We start from the raw sequence: 25405 nt of genomic DNA, 5'->3' as shown, positions 1-25405 counted from the left end.
TACCCAAACCCATCCGCCACCCCAGGCCCCAGCCGGACAACCGTCCTAAGAATCCAGATTCCTATTGCCAAAGATCAGCACAGCCTGTTTCTAATCTTGGTATCCGGGCTCTTCTGCCCAGTGTCCGCAAGTCACGAGTGTGATGTAGAGTTGCTCCCTGCTTCCCCTGCTACGCAGATAATCCACCTGCCATCCCAGTGATGGGCGTTTGGCTTGGCTTCATGTCAGCTGTGATAACAGAGCTCCTGGGGACCGAGCTGCCGAGGGAGAGCTGCGTGTGGTCTGTGGACACCCTGGGAGCAGAGCTGCCAGGGGAGAGCTGCGTGTGGTCTGTGGAGAGCGCCCTGGGAACAGAACTGCTGGCTCACATGCCCAAGGCTGCTTGGGACAGTGGGCATTTTCCCTGGTAGTGCCACCAATGCCACTTCGTTCCAACCGCCATGGTTGCTCAGCTCCTCAACCCCCTTCACCAACAGTAGACATTTTCAGCATCTACTTTGTTATTTTGGCCAGTTTGGTGGCCCTAGCATTGCAATTTTTATTTGCATTTCCTTGACAACTACTAAAGCAGCACACACCTCCACCGGTGAGTTGGGCATTTGCATATCCTATTGTTCTACAGGGTTGTGCGTCAGTTTCTCATTGATTATGGGGACTCCGTATGCATTGTGGGTATAAGTCCTCTAGCACACGTGCCGGGGAATGATGTCTCCACCTACAGAGTTTTGCGTCCGCTTACTTTTTAAAAAAATAACGCATGCTCATAAAAAGACTGAAGCCACGCAGAAATCGGTAGTGGAGCCAGACCCTGCCCTCCACGCTACTCCAAACGCTCTCTGTAACAATGGGGATGGTGCATTTTCCCAACGTGACCCCCATTTCACAGGGGAGCAGGTGGGGGCATATGTCCGTGGTGACACTTTGAGTCTGGATTTGAACTTGGACTCTTCGGTGGCATTGAGAGACCCATTTCCATCGAGAACCCCGGCCTGGGAGGGACACCCAACCTTGCACCAGCGCACCCCCAAAACACACTTCACAGGGCTGTCTCGTGTGAGCTGCAGCCCAGGCCGGGGGACATCAGCTGTGGATCTTGACCTCCGAGTACTGGGTCCTGCTGGGGACCGCCGGCTCCTGCAGCTCCTGGGGCTCCGGGAACATGGACCAGTGGAAGATGAGAGACGCGTAATGGTGCCCTGTGGGGTCAGGGGTAGCAGCCGCAGGGCCATGCTGGGCTGAGAGGTCCTCCTCTAAGGGGGGTGCACACATGGGGTCCTAAAGCGGAATGATGGAATGGCGAGTTAGGGCAGGCGTGTCAGATCTGAAAGGACCAGGACGGTCACCGAGGGAATGCGGGCTTGGAGGACATTTGTTCCTTTACCCAGTTCACACACCGTGTCACCTGTCTGCGCCTGCGACAGGAGTTCCCCTGGTGGGCTGGTCTTGTCTCTAACCACAAGGAGCCCTGTAGCCTCCACCCATGCTCCCCGTTAGACAGACAGGAGACAGACCCAGCCAGGTCAAGTGAATCCAGCAGGAAGACCCCCACCTTCAGAGGGTTCCCCAGGAGGCCCCAGCAAGCCGCCAGATGTCTGAAGCATCGGCCCTGCCCCCCGCCCTGTGTCTCACCAGCAGCTGGGGTTTAAGGGACAAAAGTGGAGCCTGGGGGCTGTGTCAGACCCGCCCATGCCAGCCCTGGGCTCACAGCGTAGTGGGGACAGCCCTGTGGTTGGCACACCCAGGCCTGAAGACTACACTGGAGCAAATGAGTGGACAGAGGACACCTCACAGGTGGAAGCCAGCACAGAAGGGCTGGCTGTAGCTAGTAAAACTGCCCCCTGCCAGCTGGGAGCTGGGTCAGAGGTGGGGCAGCTCCACTCTGGCCCCTGGCCTGAGCCTGGAGCAGCAGATCGGGAGGAAAACACACAGGTGTGTGGTGGAGGTCCATTGCGAGCTTGCATCTCAGGGCCAGCTGCGCCCCTTCCCCCATCAGACACCCCCACCCTCCCAGGCATCACTCACCAGTGAGACAGCTGTCATCTCAGGGGGGCTGCGACCCCCATCAGCCCCCGCCTTCGCCGCCTTCGCCTTCCTGGAGACTTTCACTCTGGGGAAAGAGACTTCCTGCTGGCCCCCAATTCGCCCCCTGAGCAGGCAGGCCTCAGCAGGGCCGCCACCCCTCCCGTCTCTGCCACACACCATCACCCAGGCTAAGCCACCCACTCACCCACAGAACAGGAGGCACAGACAGGCAACCAGCAGGGCTGTGGCACCTGCTCCTCCGAGGGCTCCCAGGACCTGTCCTGTCCTGGACCCCGGGGTTCCTGCGGAGAGAGGAATCCAGGGAGCACCTCCATAGGAAGCAGGCTCTTGACCATCCAGCCTGCCCAACTTCCCTGGCGGGGCAGGGCCCCTGGACCCGATTTCCCCAAGCAGAGTTAGGGTGCTCCCTGCTCCCAATGCTGGGCTCACTCCAGAACCCCAACTTTCAGTTCCTCTTCCCCAGGCCCTGCCCTTCCTACCTTGCGGAACTGGCAGCAGGAAAAACACACTCCGTTCCTCCAAGCCGCTCCCTGCCTCACAGCTGAGCCTGAGGTCTGAGGTAAGCTTCCTGTGGAGACTCAGGGAGCTGTTGGTCCAGCCAGCCGAAATGGAGGTGACCGTGACCGTGAAGGAGGCATCACTGCTGTTCTGTTCCAGCAGCCGCTGCCCTAGGCGCCAGTGCAGGGAGGGGTTGGAGAATCCATGGGCAGCACAAGTGCAGTGCACACCCCAGGCTTCCCAGGTGCAGAAGGGGCCCAGCAACTGTTGGGAGGCTGGGGAGACAGGGGCAGGTCAGATGGGCTATCCCCTGCCCAGGCACCTACGCTACCCCCAGAAGTGCCCAGCCCCAGGCACCCCACACCCTGGTGCCCAGCCCCAGGGTCCTAGTCTCTGTGCACCAGATGTCATGTCCCCAGGCACCCCACTGCCCGTTGCCCTGTACCTGGATGACCCACCCCCAGAAAGCCCTCCACCTTTGTTCCCCCACCCCCCAGTGCCGCGCTCCCAAGACCAACTCACGCTTCACGAAGAGGTACACCAAAGCTTTCTCCCTGCCCCACTCGTTTTGCGCTGTGCAAGCGTATTTCCCCTGGTCATACAGGCCCACCCGAGGCAGCTGCAGGACCCCATCAGCAGAAAGCTGTAATTTAATGTTATGTTCCTTCGAGGTCCAGGTCAACGTAGCAGCGGGGTTGCTGTCAGCGGCACAGACGAGGCGCACGGACCGGCCCTGCTGAACCCAGACATCGGGACCTGCGTCCAGAACTTCTGAGCCTGGAGAGGCAGTGAGAAGGTGGCGTTGAGGCAGATGCCGATGTTGGGGGCTCCCCTCTAGTACACAGATCTGCTCTCTGCTTCTCTAATGGGTACATGCCGCGTGGAGCGTGCCACGAGGAGATAGGAGCAGGTGCCACCGAGGATCGCAGGGATATGTGTGGCCATCAGCTCACCAGAACTAACAATAATAATAAATTTAAAAGCTACAACTTGTGCATCTGCCAACTTTCTTGCTGGCCACTTTGACGCTGCCAATAAGATGACATGAACACGCAGCTGGGAAAAGATGCACCCAGATGTTCTCGCCAGCCAGCGCCAGCCAGCGCCAGCCAGCGCCAGCCGCCTCCATGCAGCCCTGTGCGTTGGCGAGAAGACACCAGCCTACGTTTCTGCGTGGCATGATCACCACTCGTGTCAGCAGACACGTGCCTGCAGCCTTCCAGCAAACAGCTGATTTTTCTTACCAGGAAAAGAAGTCCTTCAGACCATGAGGGAGACATTCATGAAAATGCTCCTTACACACAACGAATGCTACCTGACCCAGTCAGAACAAGATAGTACAAACTGAGACTAGATGAAGTCACCTACGTCAGCACGGATGACACGTGCTTTGGGATGTGACGGGGCATTCTGCTGACTGGGCAACACGAAGACAAGCCCCATGCCGCAGCACTGAGCCACTCCTGTAGGGTTCCCCAGCATCCCCTCCCCTCTGTCAAGGGCTTTGCTCTGCAGATTCATCACACACACACACACACACACACACACACACACACACACACACACACACGGTATGCCAGTTGCTATATCATTTGCATCCGCAAAAAAAACCAGGAAATGTTGTCACTTTCCACCAATAGAGAACCAGTTCAGTGTTGAAGTCCTCAATTAGAAATGGAATTTCTGGGCCATGTGCAGTAGCCTAGTGGCTAAAGTCCTCTCCTTGCACGTGCCGGGATCTATATGGGTGCTGGCTTCCCATCCAGATCCCTGCCTGTGGCCTGGGAAAGCAGTCGAGACAGCCCAAAGCCTTGGGACCCTGCACCCATGCGGGAGACCCAGAGGAAGCTCCTGGCTTCATCTCCAGCCATTATGATCATTTAGGGAGTGAGTCAGCGGATAGATCTTCCTCTCTGTCTCTCCTCCTGCCTGTATATCTGATCTGCAACAAAAATAAATAGATTTTTTTTTTAATGGCATTTCCCTTGGTGGCCACAGAGAGTTCTCCAACAGATACAAAGTTAGCATTTATACTATGAAATATAATGCCATCAGTGGTGGTAAACAGGATGATGGTCAAAGACTTGAGGAAATCAGAAGATTACAGGAATGGCATCGCCCTTGCACTGCTACCCCAAAATGAAAAGTTAATTAAGACCACGGAGAAGGTGAGGAGTACTCAACAAGGGGCAAACATCACTGTGGCAGAACAGCCCAGAGGCGGGAAACGGGAGGTGCTGAGTCTGCCTCCTTTAATCGTGCCGTGGACTGAGTGGCATGTCACAGCACACACTCCACTCTGCCCGTCATGTGCTCGGGGATGGAGGCAGCTAGGGTTCATGAGGTCAACAGAGCAAGGCCCTTGGATTGGATCTGCGCCCTTCTCAGGACTGACACTGGTGGCTTGGCCAGCTGTGAGACCACAGCTAGCAGGTGCCCAGAGACAGGGCCTCACCTTCAGCTTGGTCGTTGCAACCTCCACGACTCGAGAAATGAACTTCAGCTGTGACAGACCAAGAGCATTCTCACGCTGACTACTAAACATAGCAGTAACTGGGCAGGCCCTTGTGGGGTAGGTTAGACCCACGCCCCATGTACACATGCACTCGGGGCGAGTCCCTGTTCCAGTTCCTGATTTCAGCTTCCTGCTCGGGTGCATGGGAGGCAAAAGGCCCTGGCCCAGTGGCTGGGTCTCTGCCAGCCGCATGGGAGCCCCTGGTGGAGCTGTGGGTTTCAGTTTCAGCCTTAACCTGTCCCTGGCCACGGAGCGCAGCTGGGGGCAGTGAGCCAGTGACGGTGGGTAAGGACATCCCACGCACCGCCACGGTTCCTCCACCTGTGCTGAGTGGGGACCTGGCCCCGCACAGAGCAGCCCCTAGAATAGAGTCTCACCCTACCTGTGTCATCCATCCAGGAGACAGTGATGCTCATATTCTGGGGGGCATCTGGAAGGACAGACACGAGGTTCCCTTCTCAGTGCCAGGTAGGTGGCACTTGGCACTTCCTCCAAGGAAACTTGACAGAGGGAGGTGCTAGAGGCAGGGAACCCCTTAACTTGCCCTTCACTCTTAAGTTTCATGACTTGCACCGGGGTCCCCAGGCTCTGCCTACTGCCCAGCCCCCACAGCCCTGCCCTGTCCTCCAGGACAAGTCCCAGCCCAGCACTCACAGTGCATGTTGAGTTGCACTGTCGTCTCTGTGCTCACTCCTGCCCCAGGCAGGGTCACTCGGCAGGTCAGGTAGGCCCCATGGGTGTCCTCCCCAGGGTTAAAGATGAGCCACGGAGAATGGAGACTCTTGGCGTCCAGAGAGGAGACGGCATCCCCACTCCAGGAGAAGGTGGGGGGTGTCCCCGCCTCACAGGCCCAGGGAGCTGCACAAGTTATGTTCTGACTGTGGCCAGGTTTTAGGGTCTCCCGGATAAGGATGACCGGGGTCTGTGTCAGAGCTGGGAAGCAGAGAGACAGACACCAACCCTGGAGGTGAGGACCTTCATGTGTACCCCCAAGAGCACGCTGTGCCCCAGGACCTGCTCAGCACCTCATCCAAGTACCTCTGGTACCTCCCACAAGAAGAAACAGGGGTCCCCTCCCAGTCCCACCTGGGAGCCCTGGTGTGGTCCCTCCTGGCCTCATTCCTTACCCACCACTTGCAAGTAGAGCCGATTCTCTGAGCTGTCGTATGAGTAACCATATGACTTGGTGTACGGCTCAGAGGTGAAGAAGTAGGAGCCTGTGTCCGACCTGTGGGCATCCGTGATGTTCAGGGAGCAGGTGTCAGTCTGGCGGATTCTGGTGAGGCGTTTCCAGTTGTAGATCCTCTCAAGCGCTAACTCACTCTGGGATTTGGTCTCTTCCCGGATCCAGGAGCCATACCTAAAGGTACCCTGGGTCTCTGGATGATAGAAGTGGACACGGCAGGGTATGAAGGCACACAGGCCCTCCTCCACCGTCACGATCCTCGGAATTTCCAGCCAAAAGCTTTGAGGCTGAGCCAGGGACCCTGCGGAGAAAGAAGGTCAGCCGTGCCCCGTCCACGCCCCTGCACCCCGCGGCCACTCACCTGCCCACAGCACGAGCAGCAGCAGCAGTGACCGTGGCATCTCCTGGGGCTGAGTGATCTGGGATCTTCATGTCAGACCAAGAAGTCTTATAGGAAACCAGTCAGTGTGGTGAGCCAAGTGGACCTGGAAGAGGAACTTCGGCCCGTGCGTGGTCAGATGTGTCAGGACCCCCAGAGGACACACACTTCTTCCTTTCAAAAGGGCTCCCAGTGAGAGGTAAGGGTCTCAGGCAGCAGGAAGGACCCCTGTTCCTCCGCTGGCTGTGATCTTTCCCACACCAGGAGAACAGGCCCTGCCTGGCCACTCCCAGCTTCTGGAGGCCTGGGAAGGTCAGTTATGGCAGCGTGGGATGGCTGAAAAGCCGTTGGAGGAACAAGGCATGGCAAAGGGTAGGGACGACAGCTGGAATAAATGAATAAGTGAATGAATGAATGAATGAATGCAATGATCACCTCCAGGTTCCACGCCACTCAGGGGAGGAGGGAAGGATGCGAGGAGTCAGGAGTTAGAGCAAGCCTGGGTCAGGACGGCTCCTGGCAGGATGGCTGTGGTAGAGTGGGAGTGGAGCATGGGCAGGGGCTTATGGTAAACTCAACTGCCCTGTGCAGTGAGTGACTGGGCATGACTGGGCACGAGTGGACAGGACCAGGTCTTCCAGGGCATCAAGAGGGAGTGGTCCCACGCGTGACCAGGGAGCTTCCCATCTTGTCCGGTGACCCTGGGAACACACACCAATCCTGAGCGTCCAGGACTGGACTGGCCCTTCCTCCATGGTCACGCTGAGCCCTCCCTGGGCGAGAGACCCCTGGGAGACATCATGGAAGGACTCACAGCCGGTGGGAGTGTGTCACGGTCACGGGCTCCATCTCGGCTCCCAACACCTGCTGTACTGTCCAGAGAAGAGATCTCACCACGTGTCCAGCACCTGAATCGCAGGTTCCCATCACAAATCCACCCTGAAGCCCCGCCCCCTCCACCAGCACCTTCCCTTGGAAGCTGTAGGGGGATGGGGCTTGGCAGGTGGGTCAGAATGACTTTAGGGTGGGCCCCAAAGTGCCAGGTCTCATGCGTTCACACTGAGAGAGGAGTTGAGGCCACGCAGGTGCACAGGGGAAGGGCCTCACGAAGACGTGGCTGGGACCAGCTGAGGACCCAACAGGGAGAAGAGGCTTGAGGCGTGGATCAGAAGGAGCCCACCTGCCCACACTTCAGACGTTAGCCTGCGGAACTCGGAGGAAAGCAAGTCAGTTGCTTAAGCTGCTCAGGTTAGGGAAGTACCCTGGGATCTTCCTGAAGGTTTGATGCACCGTGCAACCACACGGGGACCACAGGGCCAAATATGTAACAGAAGGGAGAGATGTGGCATCCGAGGCCACCCCTGCGGTTCCTCTGGCTCAGCTGTGCTGGCCACAAGCGGCTCCTCCCCAAACCCCCTTTACCTAGACCACCTACCTGGCCCCCTCCTCACCCCAGGACAGAACCAGCCCCATATCTGGAGCAGAGTTCCCAGCAGGGCAGAAAGAGCTGGGTGAGGTGAGGCTAGACCTAGAACATGACCCGCGGGAACCGAGGGGATGCAAAGCGAGCAGTAGGCGGGTCTGCTGGGAGGAGGGGGCAGCGCAGCTGGGAGGTGGCCGGTGGGCAGAGCTGTGTGGGAGGCAAGAGCCGGCCCAGGCTGGCAGGACAGGGCGTGGAGGCCATGGAGCAGACCACAGGGGGCGGAGAAGGGAAGAGGAGCTGGCAAATCCTCTGGCCAGAGCGAGCTTCCGGCTTAGTGGTGAGGGTCAGGCCAGGTACGTGACGGGTAAGGGAAAGTGTGAGACAAATGAAGCCAGCAGAGCTGGGCACGGCTGTGGAGGACGGCGTGGAGGACGGCGTGGTTCACATGCGTTCCCTTTCTGTCCGAGAGTCAAGGCCATCTGCCATGTTTTAGAGAAGTGACCTTTTTAGAACAAAGAAGAACTGCTGTGTGCGTCTTTGTGTGTGAGTTTGCGGTTGGGGTATGTGGTGTGTTCCCGTGTGGGAATAAGGCTCTGAGGGTCGACGGGCGAGCTCTGCGGCACGCAGCGTCCGTATGTAAGGAGGGGGCTGGTCCCCACGCGTGCCCCACTGGACGAGAGGGAAACGCAGGGACACAGCTCCGGGGACGATGGAGGATGTGAGGTCCTGCACGCAGCCCCACCCTGCTCCCAGACTTCTGCCACGCCATGAGCCGGGCTCAGGACAGCCCAGGATGGAGACAAAACTCAGAAACCATCAGGGCAGGGAGATGTGCCGTGCTGAGATCGCCGAGCAAGACGCGAGAAAACACACACCCGACAGGATGAGTGACAACCACCGCGGCTGCAGAAGGAATCAGCACCCTGGAGCTGTCCAGGCGGGTGGCCCACAAAGAAGGCCTTGCTGCTGCCACTGTCCTGACATAGCTACAAGACACGAGGCTACAAGCTACACAAGGCCCACCAGCCTCGTGGCTCCCTGCTGTAATACAGGGCTGCACTTGGCTGTGGCTGGCTGAGGGACGCACCAGCCTCGTGGCTCCCTGCTGTAATACAGGGCTGCACTTGGCTGTGACCGGCTGAGGGACACACCAGCCTCGTGGTGTTCTACTTCACAGTCTGGAACGTTCTGGAGCCAGCCTCTCACTGGGGATCTAGATTCTCCCCTTGGAATGTAACTGTTACTTCGGTCCCTTCACAGTGTCTTCCCCAGCACACCGAGCCCTCGTGTCCCCAAGCATCGGCTGTGCAGCAAACCAGTATATGCGGCTGAGGACGAGGCTGGAAGGGATAAGGTGTGGGGTGTGGGAGACCCGGGGTGCAGGAGGTCACTGGGGCAGCTGCCTGGGTGGGTGGTGGTCGAGGGGCTCAGTCTGAGACCTGTGGATGTGACTGAGTTCAGGAACTTGACCCGAGGGCAGCGTCCTGGCTGAGGCCCGTGCAGGTGGCCCGGCGGTCAGCCCCTGGCCCCACCCATGGGAGACCCGGATGAGTGTGAGGCTCTTGGCTCCTGCCTGGCCCAGCACTGGCCACTGGCACCATGTGAGGAGCAAACCAGCAGATGCAAGAGCTCTCGTTCCCTCTCTGTGTCTCTCTGTAACTGCCTTTCACAGACATAAAACAAAACAAAGAAGACTTCCCTAGAAGACCCGAACCTGTGAAAGCGTTAGTGAGGACTCGGGGTGCAGCTGTGGGACCTTGGCCTGGATGATTCCAAAACCCGGAAACAAGACTTCCACATCGCAAAGGGAACCATTAGTGAGGACACGGGGCGCCGTTTTGGGACCTGGACCTGCACGATCACATCCCTTTGCACTGGACCCTAAAACCTGGAAAGAAAAGGAGGAGCAGCCGAAGGGGACTGCGTCACGAGACGACACTGCATCGCCAGGGGACCAGCCAGCAGTGTGGACGACAGCTGGAGAACTGAGACGCTTGCTGCAAAGCATCTCCGGCAGAGGACTCACAGACAAAGCACTCCTTTCAAAAATGTATTCACTTTTTAAATTTATTTTTATTTTTTTATTGCAAAGTCAGATATACAGAAAGGAGGAGAGACAGAGAGGAAGATCTTCCATCCAATGAGTCACTCCCCAAGTGACCACAATGGCCGGTGCTGCGCCTATCCAAAGCCAGGAGCCAGGAACCTCCTCCGGGTCTCCCAATGGGTACAGGGTTCCAAGGCTTTGGGCCGTCCTCCACTGCTTTCCCAGGCCACAGGCAGGGAGCTGGATGGGAAGTGGAGCTGCTGGGATTAGAAGTAGTGCCCAGATGTGAGACTGGCGTGTGCAAGGTGAGGACTTTAGCCGCCAGGCCACCCTGCCAGGCTCCCAAAATGTGTTTATTTAACAGAGAGAGAGAGAGGGAGATCTTCCGTCTGCTGGTTCACTCTCCAAATAGCCACAACGGTCAGGGCTCAGCTGGCGAAAGCCAGGAGCCAGGAGCTTCTGCAGGTCTTCCACGTGCGTGCAGGAGCCCTTGCCATTGGATCATTCTGCGGTTGCCTTAGCAAGACCCCTTCCTCCCCAGGTCACTGCGCAGGGGAGCTGGACAGAGCCTGCCCCTGGAGGCTGGAGGGGGAGGGGCAGCAGGAGGGAGGTGGGCGCAGCAGGCGGGGAGCAAGAGGGGCTTGGAGGCGGCAGCAAGGAGACCCCGCCTTGCTCACCAGAGAGATCAGCGCTCCACCTGGCTTGTGTCCTGCGTGCCCCTTGCTTCCCGAGTCTCATCTTTGCTGTGGGACCTCAGTCTGAGAGAGAGCAGGACCCTCAGGGTGGGCGCACGGGGGGGGGGGGTGGCAGCGGGCTGCAGCCCACCCACCCTGTGCCGGTCAGGGCCTGGACAGCGACTGGGGGAGGGAGCCAGTCCAGCCGCCGCCCCCTCCAGGCCTCCTCACTCTGGACACCCACCAGGAGTCAGGCACAGCTGACAACTGGCTCTCGTGTTATGGCCAGCATGCCGCCAGGCCCTTCCCTGAAACCCCGTCCCTCCCTGCTGAGCGCTGAACCCATGGGACACAGCCATGGGCCCGTCCTCCTCCAGGGGAAGCCTCACCTGAGGATTAGGCAGAGGCCCAGCAGCAGCAGGATCTTGGCCACCGCCTCTCCGATGGCCACCAGGACCACCTGTGCCAGGCACCCTCCCTTCCCTGCGGAGACATTTGACCAGAGGTGTCATCAGCTGGGCCACCAGCCTGTGGGTTCTCTGTCCTGGGAGGACCAGGCTTGGCTCTGTGCCTGCTGCCTACAGCCTGGGAAGTGGGCCTCTCTGGCGCAGGCCTGACCTCCCAGGGCCCTCAGGGGTCCCCGCCGAGGTGAGGCCGGCCACAGCGCCCCCAGGAGCCACTGCCTGCCCCTGAGCTCCCAGGGCAGCCGGGGTCCTCGCTGCCACTTGCCTCACTGTGCAAGCTCAGGGTCGCTGACACATTCCAGTGGTTTATCAGGACTGAGGAGGGAGCTGGCTAAGTCGGTGATTGATCAATTGATCAATTGGTGAATCAGCTCCAGATGCATATCCCGTACTCCCCGTGGTGGCCCCCAGTTGGAGTACTGGTCACCCCTTCTACTTCAGCAGTGGCACCTAGCCGGGCAACCAGAACCCAATCAGAAGTGGAACAGCCTGGACCCCCATGATGGAATGCCAGGGTGTTAAAGTGCCACAACACCAGCCCCGGGGGATGCTTGCTTGTCAACCTAGGTAGAACAAGGGGCCATAGTGGCCAGGGGCATGCCCACCGCCACCTGAGTTGGAGCTGCCCTGGGGTACCATGCCCCTGTGCACTCACCAACCAGGCGGAGGCGGACGCTGAGGCGGACGCTCTCGTGGGTGCTCCTGGCCGATAGAGGGAAGTCCACTCGGCATGTGAGTTCGGTGTCCTGGTCCTGGAGCCTGGGGCTGAAGCTGAGCACCGAGTAGTGGGCGCTCCGCAGCTGGGTCCTCTGGGTGGTCACGGCAGCCCCCATCCAGGAGAAAGTAGGGGCTGGACACAGCTCAGAGGTCAGGTTGAACACGCAGAGGGCCTTCACCGGCCGCCCGGGCTCCAGCTCCTCGGGGATGAAGATGTCCGGCTTCTGAGTCAGGGCTGGGGGACAGGAGGCACATCCAGTACCTGGGTCGCCCCTGTGAGAGCCCCCTGCCCCGCCCCACCCCATGGCCCGGGAGCCCGGCCCCTCCCCCATGCCGGCCCCTCGCCCATGCGATACACCGGTCCCCACCACGTTGCACACCTGTCACCTCCAGCCAGGGCCATTGCTTGAAATTATATTTCACTTTGTCTCCCCTCTCCAGCCGGAAGACATACAAGCCCATGTCTTCCATCCGGGCCTCTCTGAGCAACAGGGAGCAGTTGTTCTTGCTGGGGTCACCCACGAGCAGGAACCGGCCCCGGGCAGATTCCTGCACCTCTCGGTCTGGATGGTTTGTGGCCACTGGAGTGCCCTTGAGCGTGTCAGTGTGTTTCGTGAACCAGTAGCCATAGGCCGGGGTGGTGTCCGTCCAGCCGTCCTTGGGGTACTCGACGGAGCAGGGCAAGAAGACACACAGGCCCTCCTGCACCTTCACGTGGCCCGGCACCTGCACCCTGTACAGCCAGCCCTGAGCCCGAGACCCTGTGGGCACACAGACACTCAGCCCCAGCCCAGCCAGGACCCCATGGGCACACGGAGGCTCAGCCCCAACCAGCACACCATGGGCACACAGAAGCTCAGACCCAACCTCAACCAGAACCCCCTGGAGGCTCAGCCCCAGCCAGGACCCTGTGGGCACAAGGAGGCTCGGCCGCAGCCCAGCCAGGACCCTGTGGGCACACAGGGCTCAGCCTCAGCCCAGCTGGACCCAGGTCCCCCGCAGGCTGCTGACCCACCTACCGTCTGATATCAGGGACAGCAGCAAAGGCAGCAGCATCATGGCCTAGCGAGGTGCCAGACGAAGCAGGTGCATTCCCCAGCTGGGCGGCCAGCCGCTGCTCGGTGCTGTGCAGATGGGGAAGCCGAGGGCGGATGTTGAGCCCCGGGGACTGAGGCACACAGGAGCTTCTCCCCCAGCCTGTGGGACCCTCTTCCCCTTCGTGCCTGCCTCGCCCAGCCGGTCCCTCGGTGGCTTCTCTGTCTTTCTTAGTGGGGCAGGGTGCTGCTGGCTGGCCTTGGGGCTGGTGGGGCAGCTCTTGTCCCAGCCACCTCAGGGGGAGAGCAGGGGAGGGGTGTCTGCGTCTGGCCCCCTGGGGAAGCTGTGGGTGGATCCGGGAGGTGGGGACTCTCCCTCTGGGTCCTGGTCATTGAGGAAGCAGAAGTGAAAGTTCTCATAGGGGATTCGTGGTGGAAGTGGAGGAGGGTTCACGGAGGGAGAGCTCTTGGCTGGAGTGCAGGACGCCCGGTCAGGGATGGACAGAAGGGCGGCCTGCCTCGCTCTCTTTGGTCTGAGTCGGCCCCAGACACTGCACAGATGGACATGCACAATAAGAAAAAACGGTTTTTCAGTTCCAAATTTAAAGGCATCCAGACATTTTGCATGTTGGTTCTAAATCTGGCACCCCTAGGCTGGTCTCCGCCCACTTCTTCATCCTCCCTGTGAGCACATGACCCTGTGCCCTCCAGAAGCCCCGTCCTGCCCCTCGGGTGTCTGTCCTGCCTCCCTGCCCTCATCTGTTCATCACATCCTAGGGGACAACACTGGCTCGTGAGGTGTGCACCTGGCCCCGGGGTGGACACTGCTGGCCGGAGCTCCAGGCAGTGGAGAGGACACAGCTGGGGTGGGGGCGGAGTAAGAGCTGCCAGCTGTTGTCTTCTTACCCGTCCCCTTCAGCCCCCCAGAACAGCTCTGTCCGGCGGCACCCTGGGTTGTCCTGCCAACCCCACACATGGTGGAATGAGCCCGGTACCCTGCTGCCAGGGAGAACTTCCACAGTGCCCCAGATGCTGAGATTGACTCTAAAATAAAAATTAGTATTTTTTTATTGCAAAATCAGATATATAGAAAGAGGAAGAGAGACCTAGAGGAAGGTCTTCCATTCAATGATTCACCTCCCAAGACACCGCAACGGCCGGAGCTGAGCCAATCCAAAGCCAGGAGCTCTTCTGGGTCTCCCACATGGGTGCAGGTCCCAAGGCTTTGGGCCGTCCTCAGCTGCTTTCCCAGGCCACAGGCAGGGAGCTGGGTGGAAAGTGGAGCTGCTGGAGTAGAACCGGCGACTACATGGGATCCTGGCACATTCAAGGCAGGACCTTATCCAGTAGGCCGCCACGCCGGGCCCCAGTTCCTCCCTGCAGACGGAGGTCAGGACAGGTGTCTGCTCCCTGTGTCCACCCTGCCCTGGCCCTCACACACTCTGTACTGATCTGACCCATTGTGGGTCTCTGCTGAGGAAAGGAGCCAGTAGCTGGTGGCATCCTGAGCCTGGTTAATGCTCTGTGTTCATCATTCCCGTGTGCAGCATGGTTGCCACCATTATTTTTAAAAGCACGCAGGGAACTCTGTGCCGCTCTACGTGGCACACTCAGTGGCAGGACATGGTAGCAGTATTGGGGCAGCATGTTCCTGGGCCTGGGGATACGCTAAAATGGCCTTGGTCAGCCAACAGACCTTGGAAAGATTGTCTCAACCCTGGACCAATGAAGCCTGATGATGTCTCAGAACTATCAAAACCACTCCAGTAACACCTCGGGAACACTTCCCCACATGGGGTGTTGAAAGTTTCATCAGACTACCCCCCAAGCCCAGGTTCTCATGTAGTTTGACAGCAAGCAGTGGCCCCCTCTGTGGACACAGGAGAAAAAAATTCGAATATTTACCCCACCCACCTTCCTCCATACCTCTCCCCAACCATAGGCCCACGTGGGCGTGTGTCCCTCTCAACTTCGTAAACAATATTAAAAGTCCTGTGGACTTCCGGGCACGTGGCACCTGCAGGGCCGTGACTGCCATCTGGTGGCTGCAACCTGAACAGCAGCATCTGCAAATTCGGGGTTCTCACAAAGCAACACCCAGGAACTGTGTAACAAACAGGAAGCTTTGGAACAAGCACTCGCACTGCTCAGCCGCAAGCCTCCACCTTGGAATTTCCAACTTGCAGAACTCACAGGATTTCTATTCATTACCCAGCAGTGTCTTGTCTGAGCAGTGTCATTCTCTCGTCTTGTCTTATCACAATCCTGAGGACACGGAGGAGGGAGAGTGTAGACGCAGGGCCAGCACCATGTGTGTCACGCCGCACCATTTGCAAAGCACCCGCTGTGCAGCCTCGAATGCAAGCCTTGCCCTCCACGCCTCTGCACCCCAAGGAGGCAGAGGGAAAATCAGCCTTCTGCCCCCCACCCGTTTATCCCCGGTGAGTAGCTGAGCTGTGGCTACACGACCCTGCATGACCACCCATCTCCCCACTCCCCCTCATCAGAGGCATGGGGTCTCCTCTTAGTGCTGCAATTCCCCCCCCCCGCCCCCAGAGTTCCCCCACAAACCAACCACACACACAGTGGAGCTTTCTGTCCGCGTTCCTTCACTCAGCATCAATATTTCCCTTTCCATGATGGATTATGCCCGTTTGCACCTGTCGAGAGCCACGTGGGTCATTCCCAACTGGAGTCATGGCACATGGAGCAGCTAGAACACGCGTGTGCACACACTATTTCCTTTGAGAATAGGATGGGCAGGTCCTATGTGCGGCTTGGGCCGAGGTGGCACCAGCCATTCCAGGGAACAAGGGACAGACTTCGGAGATGGGGGGAGATCTTGGAGTCGCGACCTGGGGCGTCTGCGGGTCTCCCGCCTCCCGTGCAGCTCCAGGACCCCGAGTCTGAGCAGTGGGTGCCGGGTGCACCTGCCGCCGGGGGTTCTGTGTTCAGCCCTTGTCCCTTGCAATGCGGACCTGCAAGCATGCAGCCACAGCCGCGAATCCTGCAAGGCCCTCTGACACCCCGGCCCTGCACGGTCTCCCCCTGTCACACGCCACCAACCCTGCATCATCGCCTGGAAAACTCATGAGAAGGTTCATAAAGCCAGGAAATCAGAGCACGGGCAGGCGCGTTGCCTTGGCATCGCTGCCCGCTGCCCGCGCCTAGGAAACTTCAAGATGCGTCCGGAACAGAGCTGCAAGGGCTGCTGGGAGTCGTAGGCCTAACAGGATCCCGCTGACCCGTGCTTCCGGTAGCAGGCATTCTGGGAGTTGTAGTCCCGGGCCCACTTCCGTGCCGGGCTTCCGCGTGGCAGGCGCCGCCGCTCCCTGGAGCGCAGGTGAGTGTGTCCAGCACCTGAGCCGCTCGGGCTGGCGGCATGTGGGAAGGCTGGGGGTCTTCCTTGGGGCTGTGACGGCTGAGGGTCGGGGTCAGGGCTGCAGGAGAGGCGCCTGACCCCACCGGGGAACCCGCAGGCTCGCAGGGAGACCCGCTGCCCCGGAGGCCTCCAGGCGTCCCTGGGACCCCGCGGGCTTGCAGGAGACCCGCTGCCCCGGAGGCCTCCAGGCGTCCCTAGGACCCCGCAGGCTTGCAGAGAGGACCAGGCGTCCCTAGGACCCCGCAGGCTTGCAGGGAGACCAGCTGCCCCGGAGGCCTCCAGGCGTCCCTAGGACCCCGCAGGCTTGCAGAGAGGACCAGGCGTCCCTAAGACCCCGCAGGCTTGCAGGGAGACCAACTGCCCCGGAGGCCTCCAGGCGTCCCTGGGACCCCCCCCCCCCGCAGGCTTGCAGGGAGACCCACTGCCCTGGAGGCCTCCAGGCGTCCCTAGGACCCCGCAGGCTTGCAGAGAGGACCAGGCGTCCCTAGGACCCCGCAGGCTTGCAGAGAGGACCAGGCGTCCCTAGAACCCTGCGGGCTTGCAGGAGACCAACTGCCCCGGAGGGCTCCAGGCGTCCCTAGGGCCCTGCGGGCTTGCAGAGAGACCAGGTGTCCCTAGGACCCCCCAGGCTTGCAGGAGACCCGCTGCCCCGTGCCCACACCGTCGGCCCAGATGCTCAGGCCTCCACCACTTGACCAAGTCCAGTCACAGCGCCCTCATTGACCTCCTGGCTTCTGAAGTCTTCCTCCCAACGCAACCGCCAGAACCCTTTTTATTTATGTTTTCAAAGATGTGCTGTTTACTTGAAAGACTTCCAGAGAGAGAAATGGAGGAAGGGTCATCCATCCATTCGTTGGATCACTCCCCAAGTGGTTCCAATGGCTGGAGCTGAACCTATCTAAAGCCAGGAGCTTCTTCTGTGTCTCCCACATGGGTGCAGGGTCCCAAGGCTTTGGGCCGTCCTCCACTGCTTTCCTGGGTCACAGCAGGAAGCTGGATGGGAAGTGAGACCGCCTGGACATGAGAACCGGCGCCCATGTGGGACGGTGTTGCTTGCAAGTGGAGGTTTAACTCAGTAAGCCACCGTGCCATCCCCAAGAGAATCCTTTATCAAACTGGAGTCAGCTTGGACCCCCTTCTCTGCCCAGCACCACCTGTCACCCCCAGCAGATACCTGCAAGTCCCCCTCCTTGGACCCGGAGTCCCCCTGCTGGTCAGAGCACTGGCCAGCTCTGGGTTCAGTGGAGTGAGAGATGAGCTCAGCGGGGCTTGTGTCCCACCCTGGCTGCAGCGGGGAAACAGGTGCCTGGAGTCAGAGAAGAGGCCTCTGAGGTGTGGAGTTGAGCGTGCCCCTCATGGGCACAGGAGAGTGACGGGGTGTGGGCACCCCTCAGCGCAAAGGAAGGGAGGGAGAGATGGCCCGGCCGTGACGGACGGGGTGGCCCCTGGTCACTGCCGATGAGGGAGGGCCGAGGGCCACTTGCTGGGCTCCACAGCAGGGGTGCCCTTGAGGCCGAGGGGATACAAGCACCCCCTCCAGCAGGAGTGTTCCCTGGGTGTTCCACCATGCAGCTGAAGAAGAGGGAGGGGGGTCAGCGAGAAAAAGAGGGCCTCACAAGCCACTCTAAGGACCGGAGTGAGGCAGGCCCATGGGAGTGGGGACAGTTCTGGACAGGCCCCCGCTGGCCGATAGCTGCCATCAAGAGTGAGAGGCACAGAGAGCCCAGCGAGGAAGTCCAAGCAGGGGCTGGGGTCTCAGCGCACAGGAAGGGGTCCAGGATGAGCTGGTTCCCGGAGACCTGGCAGCAGGTGCAACCCCGGGCAGTCGCTGTAGAGGTGGAGTCCAGGCGGCCTCCGCGTCCCTGGTGGACATAGTGCCTCTGCGATCATATCCTGCAGGCGGTGTCCCACCCAGTCCGTCCTCCCACTCAGTCCCCCGGCCTCCCTCTGTCTTCAGAGCTGGCCCCACGCGCTCTGGACAGCTCTGGAGCCCGGGTTGGCGATGGCCCCTTGTCCCTCTGAGCAGAGCTATGATGGGGTGGCTACCTTTCACCCCCGCATCACACACCCACGTGTCTTCTCTCTGTGTCCCGCAGAGGCCGATCCCCGCCGCCATGCCTGCCCCACGGTGCGCCTCATGCCACGAGGCCCGCGCCGCCCTCCGACGCCCCAGCTCAGGGCAGGCGCTGTGCGGCGCCTGTTTCTGCGCCACCTTTGAGGCCGAGGTGCTGCACACGGTGCTGGCGGGCCGCCTGCTGCCGCCGGGCGCCGTGGTGGCCGTGGGCGCCTCGGGAGGCAAGGACTCCACGGTGCTCGCTCATGTGCTGCGCGCACTCGCCCCTCGCCTGGACATCTCTCTGCACCTCGTGGCCGTGGACGAGGGCATCGGGGGCTACCGGGACGCGGCGCTGGCGGCCGTGAAGCGCCAGGCCGCGCGCTGGGAGCTGCCGCTCACCATCGTGGCCTACGAGGATCTCTTTGGGGGCTGGACCATGGACGCCGTGGCCCGCAGCACGGCCGGCACGGGCCGCAGCCGCTCCTGCTGCACCTTCTGCGGGGTGCTGCGGCGCAGGGCGCTCGAGGAAGGAGCTCGCCTCGTGGGAGCCACGCACATCGTGACAGGTGAGTGCAGATGCTGCAGGGAGGGGCCGGGGCGCATGCTTGGGAGGGATGGGGAGGTGGGGCCTGCAGCGGAGGCAGGGCAGGTGCCCAAGAGGTGAAAAAGGAGCCCTTGGTCGAGGCTTACAGCCAGGAGCTGGGTTGGGAGAGCCGGGACCTGTGCATGCCCCACCTGCGCAGTGGACATCCCTGCTTCAGGATGCTGGGGGAGGATGGGGCAGGGCGGGCACTGAGCCTTGGAGCCGACCACTGTCCTGAGCTCCGGAGATCGGCAAAGGAAGTTGTTTCCAATCTTCCGGAGTCTCTCAAGGTCCACCTTTTAGAACCCAGCTCCACCTTGGAAAAAAAATACCTCTGGCTTGTCTCTTTTGCTTTTGAATAGCCTCTTCCTTCTCAAAGGACGTCTGTAAATCTCCCTCTCGCCCATTCCTGCAACAGAGCCTGTCTGCCACATGCCAGGCCCCAGACTGTGGCCACGTGGCAGTTCCTAACCTCTCTGCTTCCGTTTCAACCACGTTGATAGTACCGGCCTCCATTAGGAGTTAACAGGCCTCCATTAGGAGTTAACAGAAGAGTGTGTGTGGCAGAGCGCGCATAGGTAGAATGGTAACAGATTACAAAGTATCTCTTAGAAGCCTGCGCTGTTGTCAGCCCAGGGCTAGAACGCCCAGCTCCCTGCCCTGCGCAGGTCAGCAAGCATCAGTGTTGCTGCAGGGAAGGCAGTACAGCAGCAGGTGCAGTCCCAGCGGGGTCTCGCAGAGGTGTGATCCCGGCGGCCTCCACAACAGGGCGCTGTGACTCAGGGACCTGCGCTTGGGGGTCCAAGTGGTCAGGACTGGCACGAGGTGGCTCCATGCACAGAAAATGGCCTCGAGATGCTGCTGAAAGCCCAGCACTTTGGGGGGACAGTGGGGGGAAGGCGGGAAGGATGGGCCCTCCTCCATGCAGCACAGTGGACGGACGAGACCGCTCTTTGAAAATGCCCCCTCAGAATCACTTACTAATTAAAATCGTAAAACTAAGGGAGACGTCCAGAAAAAAATCCTTAACTTGGGTTTTTGTGGTTTTTTTCCCCCTTTGTTTATTCGCTCTATTTTTTGGAGGCCCTGTGTGCTAATCACCGTCCTTGCCACGCCCTGCCGTGGGTTGGCAGTCGGCAGGTGTGGCATGAGCGTAGCCCCCCGTTGAGTAACGCCGTTTCTGACTCAGCCGACTGGCAGATGGCAAACCTTTACTGAAGCTGCCAGAGGTCGCAGAGCCGGACGGTGCTTGGAAAGCCATGCTGAGTTAGAGCAGACCTGGGCCCTTGGCCTCTGGACTGGGCCGTCTCAGAGCGCAGCCCCGGCCACAGAAAACTGTCGCGCGACAGCTGCTGTGTACACAGCAGGGTTTTCGTCGATTCTGACCCCCCACCAGTCCCTCTGGAGCCAACCCCAAATGCCTTCAGGCATCGCCAAGTATGGGCCACATCTCGCTCTGCCAGGATCCACGTCCCGCTCGGCCGGGATTCACGGATGCAGACTCGGACAGAACGGGACAGGAAAGCGAGGGATGAGAGAGGAGGCTTCCATGTCCTGGTGGGACACACACACCCTGAGGGCTTTCTAGACAGAGACAGCAACAAGGACACCTTGCCAATATGTGTCGTCCGCAGGGTCACCTGGTGAAAACAGTCCTGTTACTGGGGTGACAGGTTCTTGGCGTATTTCTTGCATATTTTGCCACTTGTAGTGACACAGATGGGTTATCTTACGCTGCTGGGGATGAGAATTCTGGTAAGGGTCTCGCTGGGCTAACATCTGGAGCTGGCACGGCTGAAGTCCAGCTGCAGGAGCCTTGGCCAGCCTCCCAGGGTGGCTGGCATGGCCCGCTCGCAGCCCCGTCCTCCGTCTTCAAAGCCAGGGCAATGGCCGGGCATGCCTCCTCCATCGGCATCCCTCTGGCTTGGACTCTGCCCTCACGGCTCTAATCCTGACCTTCCTGCCTCCATCGCATGCAAGGTCCCTCGCGTAGGCAAGGAGGAGGGGAGACCCGGTGACTGCCCCATCTTGCAGTCAGCTGCCTGGCACCCTAAGTCCTGGAAGCGCAGTAACCAGGCTCCTCCCTGGCTTCCCAGGATGGGGACAGGGGCTCTTGGGTGTGGGAGGGAGGCCTGCTGCCCGCCCAGCCCTCTGGGACCCTCCCGTGAAGGCGCCGGCTTGACTGGCATGCAGTGTGAACCACAGAGCTGACCGGGGTTGGACAGGGATTGGGGTCTGGGACGCAGGTGTGCGGCCAGGGAGGGGGTCCCGAAGGCGCCCCGGGACGGGAGAGGGGCGTCGTCCACCTTCCGCCTCCCCCTGGCTGCTCACTCCCGCTTAATGTGGCACCCCGGAACCTCATGGGCCCCGAGTGAATCCAGCTTCCACCTGCTCCGGATGTCCGGGTTCTGGCTGCCCCCACAGCCCCTGGGGCGCAGGGGCGGGACGCCCCACCTCACCTGGCCTTGCCCCTTCTCTCTCCACAGGCCACAACGCGGACGACATGGCGGAGACCGTGCTGATGAACTTCCTGCGGGGTGATGTGGGGCGGCTGGCCCGGGGCGGGGGTCTGGGCTCGCCGGGCGAGGGGGGCGCCCTGCCGCGCTGCCGCCCGCTGCAATTTGCCTCGCAGAAAGAGGTGGTGCTGTACGCGCACTTCCGGCGCCTGGACTACTTCTCCGAGGAGTGCGTGTATGCGCCCGAGGCCTTCCGCGGCCACGCCCGCGACCTGCTCAAGCTCCTGGAGGCGGCGCGGCCATCGGTGGTGCTGGACCTCGTGCACTCGGCCGAGCGCCTGTCGCTGGCCCCGGCCGCGCGGCCCCCGCCCCCCGGCACCTGCTCCCGCTGCGGGGCCCTCGCCAGCCACGCGCTCTGCCAGGCCTGCGCCCTCCTGGACGGCCTCAACCGAGGCCGGCCCCGCCTGGCCATCGGCAAGGGGCGCCGGGGACTGGACGAGGAGGGGGCACCGCCCTCAAGGCCGCAGGGTGGTGAAGGGGGTCAGGAGGGCGTCCCCGCCTCTGCACCCATCCCCACCTTCTAGTGACGCTGCCTGGAACTGGGGCTGGGGGCGGGGTCCCACATCACTGACAGTGTGAATAAACCTGTGTAACTCTTGCCCCCGTCTCCCAGCTGGACTCGGGAGGAGCTGGGGAGGGACAGGAACTGGACGCGTGCACCCGAGAGGAGGAGGGCCGCTCCGGGCTAGCTCACCTGATGCCGAGACCTTGAGCCCTGGGGACCCGATGTTTCCATTGCCTGTGGTGGGCTAAGCCAAGCCACGTGACCTGATGGACAGGTGTCAATCACAGTCCCTGTCCCGGTGCTGTCTTCCGGTGCCGCGTGTACCTGTGCAGGGGGTGCTGCGCGCTCTCCTCTCAGCCCCGCCTTGACCTCACTGGCCACGGCCTGAGGGGCAAATGGCCGCAAGGTGACCATGCTGAAAGCAGGAGGGGGTTCCCATCAGAACGCTCCAAGCTGGCGCGGTTGGGTGGGCCTGGGTCTGCGACAGAACCCCTCCAAATGTCTGCTTTGTCCCCTGGAAATAGCAGGAGAACCCCTCACCCACATCCCAGCCTCCCGTCCCCATCACAGCACCTGTTGGCTCAGGCGGCTCAGCCCTGGGACAGAGGCCTCCCGTGAGGCCCAGCTGTCAGACTCGTGGAGGAAACCTCCTGAGGGGCTGGGCCAGGCTGGGTTCCGGGACCTCCTGAGGGGCTGGGCCAGGCTGGGTTCCGGGACCTCCTGAGGGACTGGGCCAGGCTGGGCTCTGGCGCCAGCGTCCTCCTGGGGAGCTGGGCTGGCTGCATTCTGGTCCCTGCATCCTCCTGGGGAGCTGGGCCTTGTGTTAACATCCTGGGCAGCTGCGTCAGCTGGCTGCTGGTCCCAGGGCCCTCCTTTTCCCAATGTCCCATCCCGATTCTCCAAGGGCCTTCTAGAAGCTTCCCCAGCCCTCCCCAGTTGCTGGCTCACTTTTCCTGATAAGCCTGGCGGCAAAGCAGATTGCCCAGCGCCTCTGCCTCCCTGTGGGACAAGCGTTGGGTTAATTGTTCGATCCACAGCAGTTTATTGAACACCTGCACTGGGCCAGGCTTCCCCGGGGCACTAGGAATAAGCAGTGACAGATAATGAGGAATAAGCAGAGACAGATAATGGGCAAATAGTCTATGTCATACTGTCTGGGCGGAAGGGAGTCCGGGGGTGGCCGTGACCCTGGCGGCCCTTCCAAGGAGCCAGGGCATGTCCCAGTGTACCCTTACAAGGGTGAGAAGGACAAGGGTTTTATTCTAAGCATGGTGACACCACATGGGAGGGGTCCGGTGCTGGGGGCAAATGCAGCTTCCATTTTTCGGCAACTTATTCCAGTTGCTGTGAGGACGATGGTCTGCAGGGGGCGCTAGACGGTCAAGTTTCATGAAGAATGGATGTGTGGCCGGAGGATGCCCTGGGCCACACAGCAGCAGCAAGTCAGGAAAGAAACAAGTCTTGGCCCTTGCACTGTGTACCCTGCGGAAGTTGGGGAGCTGGGCCTCTGGTTGTGGGTGCGTGTCTCACGCACAATGCAGCTACGGGACTGGGGCTGAGAGACCATCGGATCTCCCCTGTGGGTGCAGGGCCCAGGCACTTGGGCCATTTTCTGCTGCTTTCCCAGGTGGATCAGCAAGGCAGCTGCGTCAAAAGCTGAGCAGCCGGGACTCCAACTGCTCTCTTTGTGCGTGTTTTTAAAGATTTATTTATCTTTATTGAAAAGTCAGGTATACAGAGAGGAAGATCTTCTGTCCACTGATTCACTGTCCAAGTGGCCACAACGGCTGGAGCTGAGCAGATCCAAAGTCAGGAGCTTCTTCTGGGTCTTCCAGAAAGATCCTCCCTCTGCTGGTTCACTCCCCAGGAGGCTGCAGCGGCCAGAGCTGGGCTCTGATCTGGAGCCCGGAACCTCCTTCAGGTCTCCCACACGGGTGCAGGGTCCAAGGCTTTGGGCCGTCCTCCACTGCTTTCCCAGGCCACAAGCAGGGAGCTGGAAGGGAAGTGGAGCAGCTGGGACATGAACCAGGCCCTGTTTCTGGTTTTTAATACTTGGTTGCTAAAAGCTAGCAAGTACGTTTTTCTCACTCATTGGTGCTCCCCCCTATCCTGGGCAGGGCAGACATCCAGTCTGGAATCGAGAGCCTGCATGCCAAGCCACGCTCGGCCCCTCTAGCCATGTGCCCTTGGGCACAGCCTCTGCCCTGGGCACACTCCTGGCCGTGTGGGCTCACCAGAGCCACTCACCTGGGGAGGGGGCACTCAGGAACACAGCAAGGTGCTGGTCTCAGCTGCAGCCACCAGGGGCCGCTGTGACCATGCCTGTGCAGCTGGCGGCTGTGCTGTCCAGCAAGGTCTTTCCTTGGCCTCCCGCTAGTGTCTGTGCCCCATGTGGGGTGGGTAAGGCAAGTCTGCGGGAGGGAGTCAGACCCAAGCATAGAATGGACAAAAAGAGCCTCCTGCCAGAGGGAACAGCAGCAGGTGGCAGACTGGCTGCGGCTGGAGCTCTGGCTTTGGCCTTGAGCGGAAGCACAGAGAGGATTATCTGTGCATTAACACAGCAAGCACACGGCGCTGAGTCAGCCCCAGCTCCTGCCCTCCACCAGCTCCTGGTTGGGGGGTGGCGTGGGGGAGTCAGGGAGAGGGCCCTAGCACCCCGAGAGCCATGCACAGCAGGAGAGTGGAAACATCTGTGGAGCATGGTGTCCTAGACGCCAACACCCAGAGGTGAGGAAGGAGCGTGAGAGGCATGGGGGCTGCCATGCATGTGGAGGCGCCCTCAAGGAGCTGTTGCACCCCAAGTTAGCGGGGGGGGGGCATGGCTAAGGACGGTTACTACCCAGCTGGTGGCCACTGGAGGCGTTTCTGCAGAGAGAAGAGGCCTCCATAACATGGCCCAGCAATGCAGGAGCGACCAGCAGGCATAAGGTGCCGTGGCTGTGCAGGGGCCCTGGTGGTCCCCGAGGCCAGACTCTGTCCAGGTCCTCGGCCTTGGCGGACACTGCCTCCACAGAAACACCAGGGACCTTCTGTTCTTACTGAGCATGACCTTGGGTCTGTGAAGTCTCTCGTCCCATCCCGTGGGGCAAGAAGCATTCTCTCACAGGGGTCTAGAGGCCAGACTTGGACAGCTGATCTTCCTGGTGCTCCACCTCTGACTCCCCCAGCACCAAGTACCTGCAGACCATCGTCTGGTCCAAAGAGGTGGAGGCATTGGACACAGAGACTCTGGAGAGAGTCCAGTGCAGGGTAGTCTCAGCCACTTCAGAGTCTTCCCATAGCCCCTGGCCCGTGCCAGGCTCCAGGCTGGGCACGGAGGCTTCGTCATGGGTGCAGTAAACAAGAATCCAGGCCAAGTGAGAGACGTGTCTTCCTTCTGCATG

At 60.5% G+C, this 25405-nt stretch overlaps 3 protein-coding genes across 4 annotated transcripts; 1 reads left to right on the top strand and 2 right to left on the bottom strand.

Annotated features, from left to right (window-relative positions):
- Nucleotides 1–2223: 2223 nt before the first annotated feature.
- Nucleotides 2224–7470, bottom strand: LOC121155036 (sialic acid-binding Ig-like lectin 5). The gene is made up of 8 exons (XM_040978218.1): nucleotides 7436–7470; nucleotides 6604–6668; nucleotides 6184–6543; nucleotides 5711–5989; nucleotides 5439–5486; nucleotides 3064–3318; nucleotides 2523–2816; nucleotides 2224–2324 (listed from the first exon to the last, which is right to left on the bottom strand). The coding sequence occupies exons 1-8, from the start codon at nucleotides 7468–7470 to the stop codon at nucleotides 2224–2226; spliced, it is 1437 nt and encodes a 478-aa protein (XP_040834152.1).
- A 2841-nt stretch (nucleotides 7471–10311) lies between these two features.
- On the bottom strand, nucleotides 10312–12696 carry LOC121155155 (sialic acid-binding Ig-like lectin 16). Its single transcript, XM_040978349.1, has 5 exons — nucleotides 12327–12696; nucleotides 11885–12181; nucleotides 11155–11248; nucleotides 10769–10849; nucleotides 10312–10348 (listed from the first exon to the last, which is right to left on the bottom strand). The coding sequence occupies exons 1-4, from the start codon at nucleotides 12415–12417 to the stop codon at nucleotides 10777–10779; spliced, it is 555 nt and encodes a 184-aa protein (XP_040834283.1). The 5' UTR covers nucleotides 12418–12696; the 3' UTR covers nucleotides 10312–10348; nucleotides 10769–10776.
- A 3599-nt stretch (nucleotides 12697–16295) lies between these two features.
- On the top strand, nucleotides 16296–22115 carry CTU1 (cytosolic thiouridylase subunit 1). 2 transcript variants are annotated; one of them, XM_040978047.1, is made up of 3 exons: nucleotides 16296–16323; nucleotides 18459–18984; nucleotides 21488–22115. In XM_040978047.1, the coding sequence occupies exons 2-3, from the start codon at nucleotides 18477–18479 to the stop codon at nucleotides 22039–22041; spliced, it is 1062 nt and encodes a 353-aa protein (XP_040833981.1). In that variant the 5' UTR covers nucleotides 16296–16323; nucleotides 18459–18476; the 3' UTR covers nucleotides 22042–22115. The 2 variants fall into 2 exon arrangements, with proteins under 2 accessions (XP_040833981.1, XP_040833980.1); XM_040978046.1 differs by lacking the exon at nucleotides 16296–16323 and having other exon boundaries at nucleotides 17384–18984.
- The last annotated feature ends 3290 nt before the right edge of the window (nucleotides 22116–25405 follow it).

Source organism: Ochotona curzoniae, unplaced genomic scaffold (genome assembly GCF_017591425.1).
Source record: "Ochotona curzoniae isolate NIBS_2020 unplaced genomic scaffold, NIBS_Ocur_1.0 contig_2861, whole genome shotgun sequence".
NCBI classification, from domain to species: domain Eukaryota; kingdom Metazoa; phylum Chordata; class Mammalia; order Lagomorpha; family Ochotonidae; genus Ochotona; species Ochotona curzoniae.
Note: the sequence above shows the minus strand (reverse complement) of the source record. Positions and strands in the feature narration are given on the sequence as shown.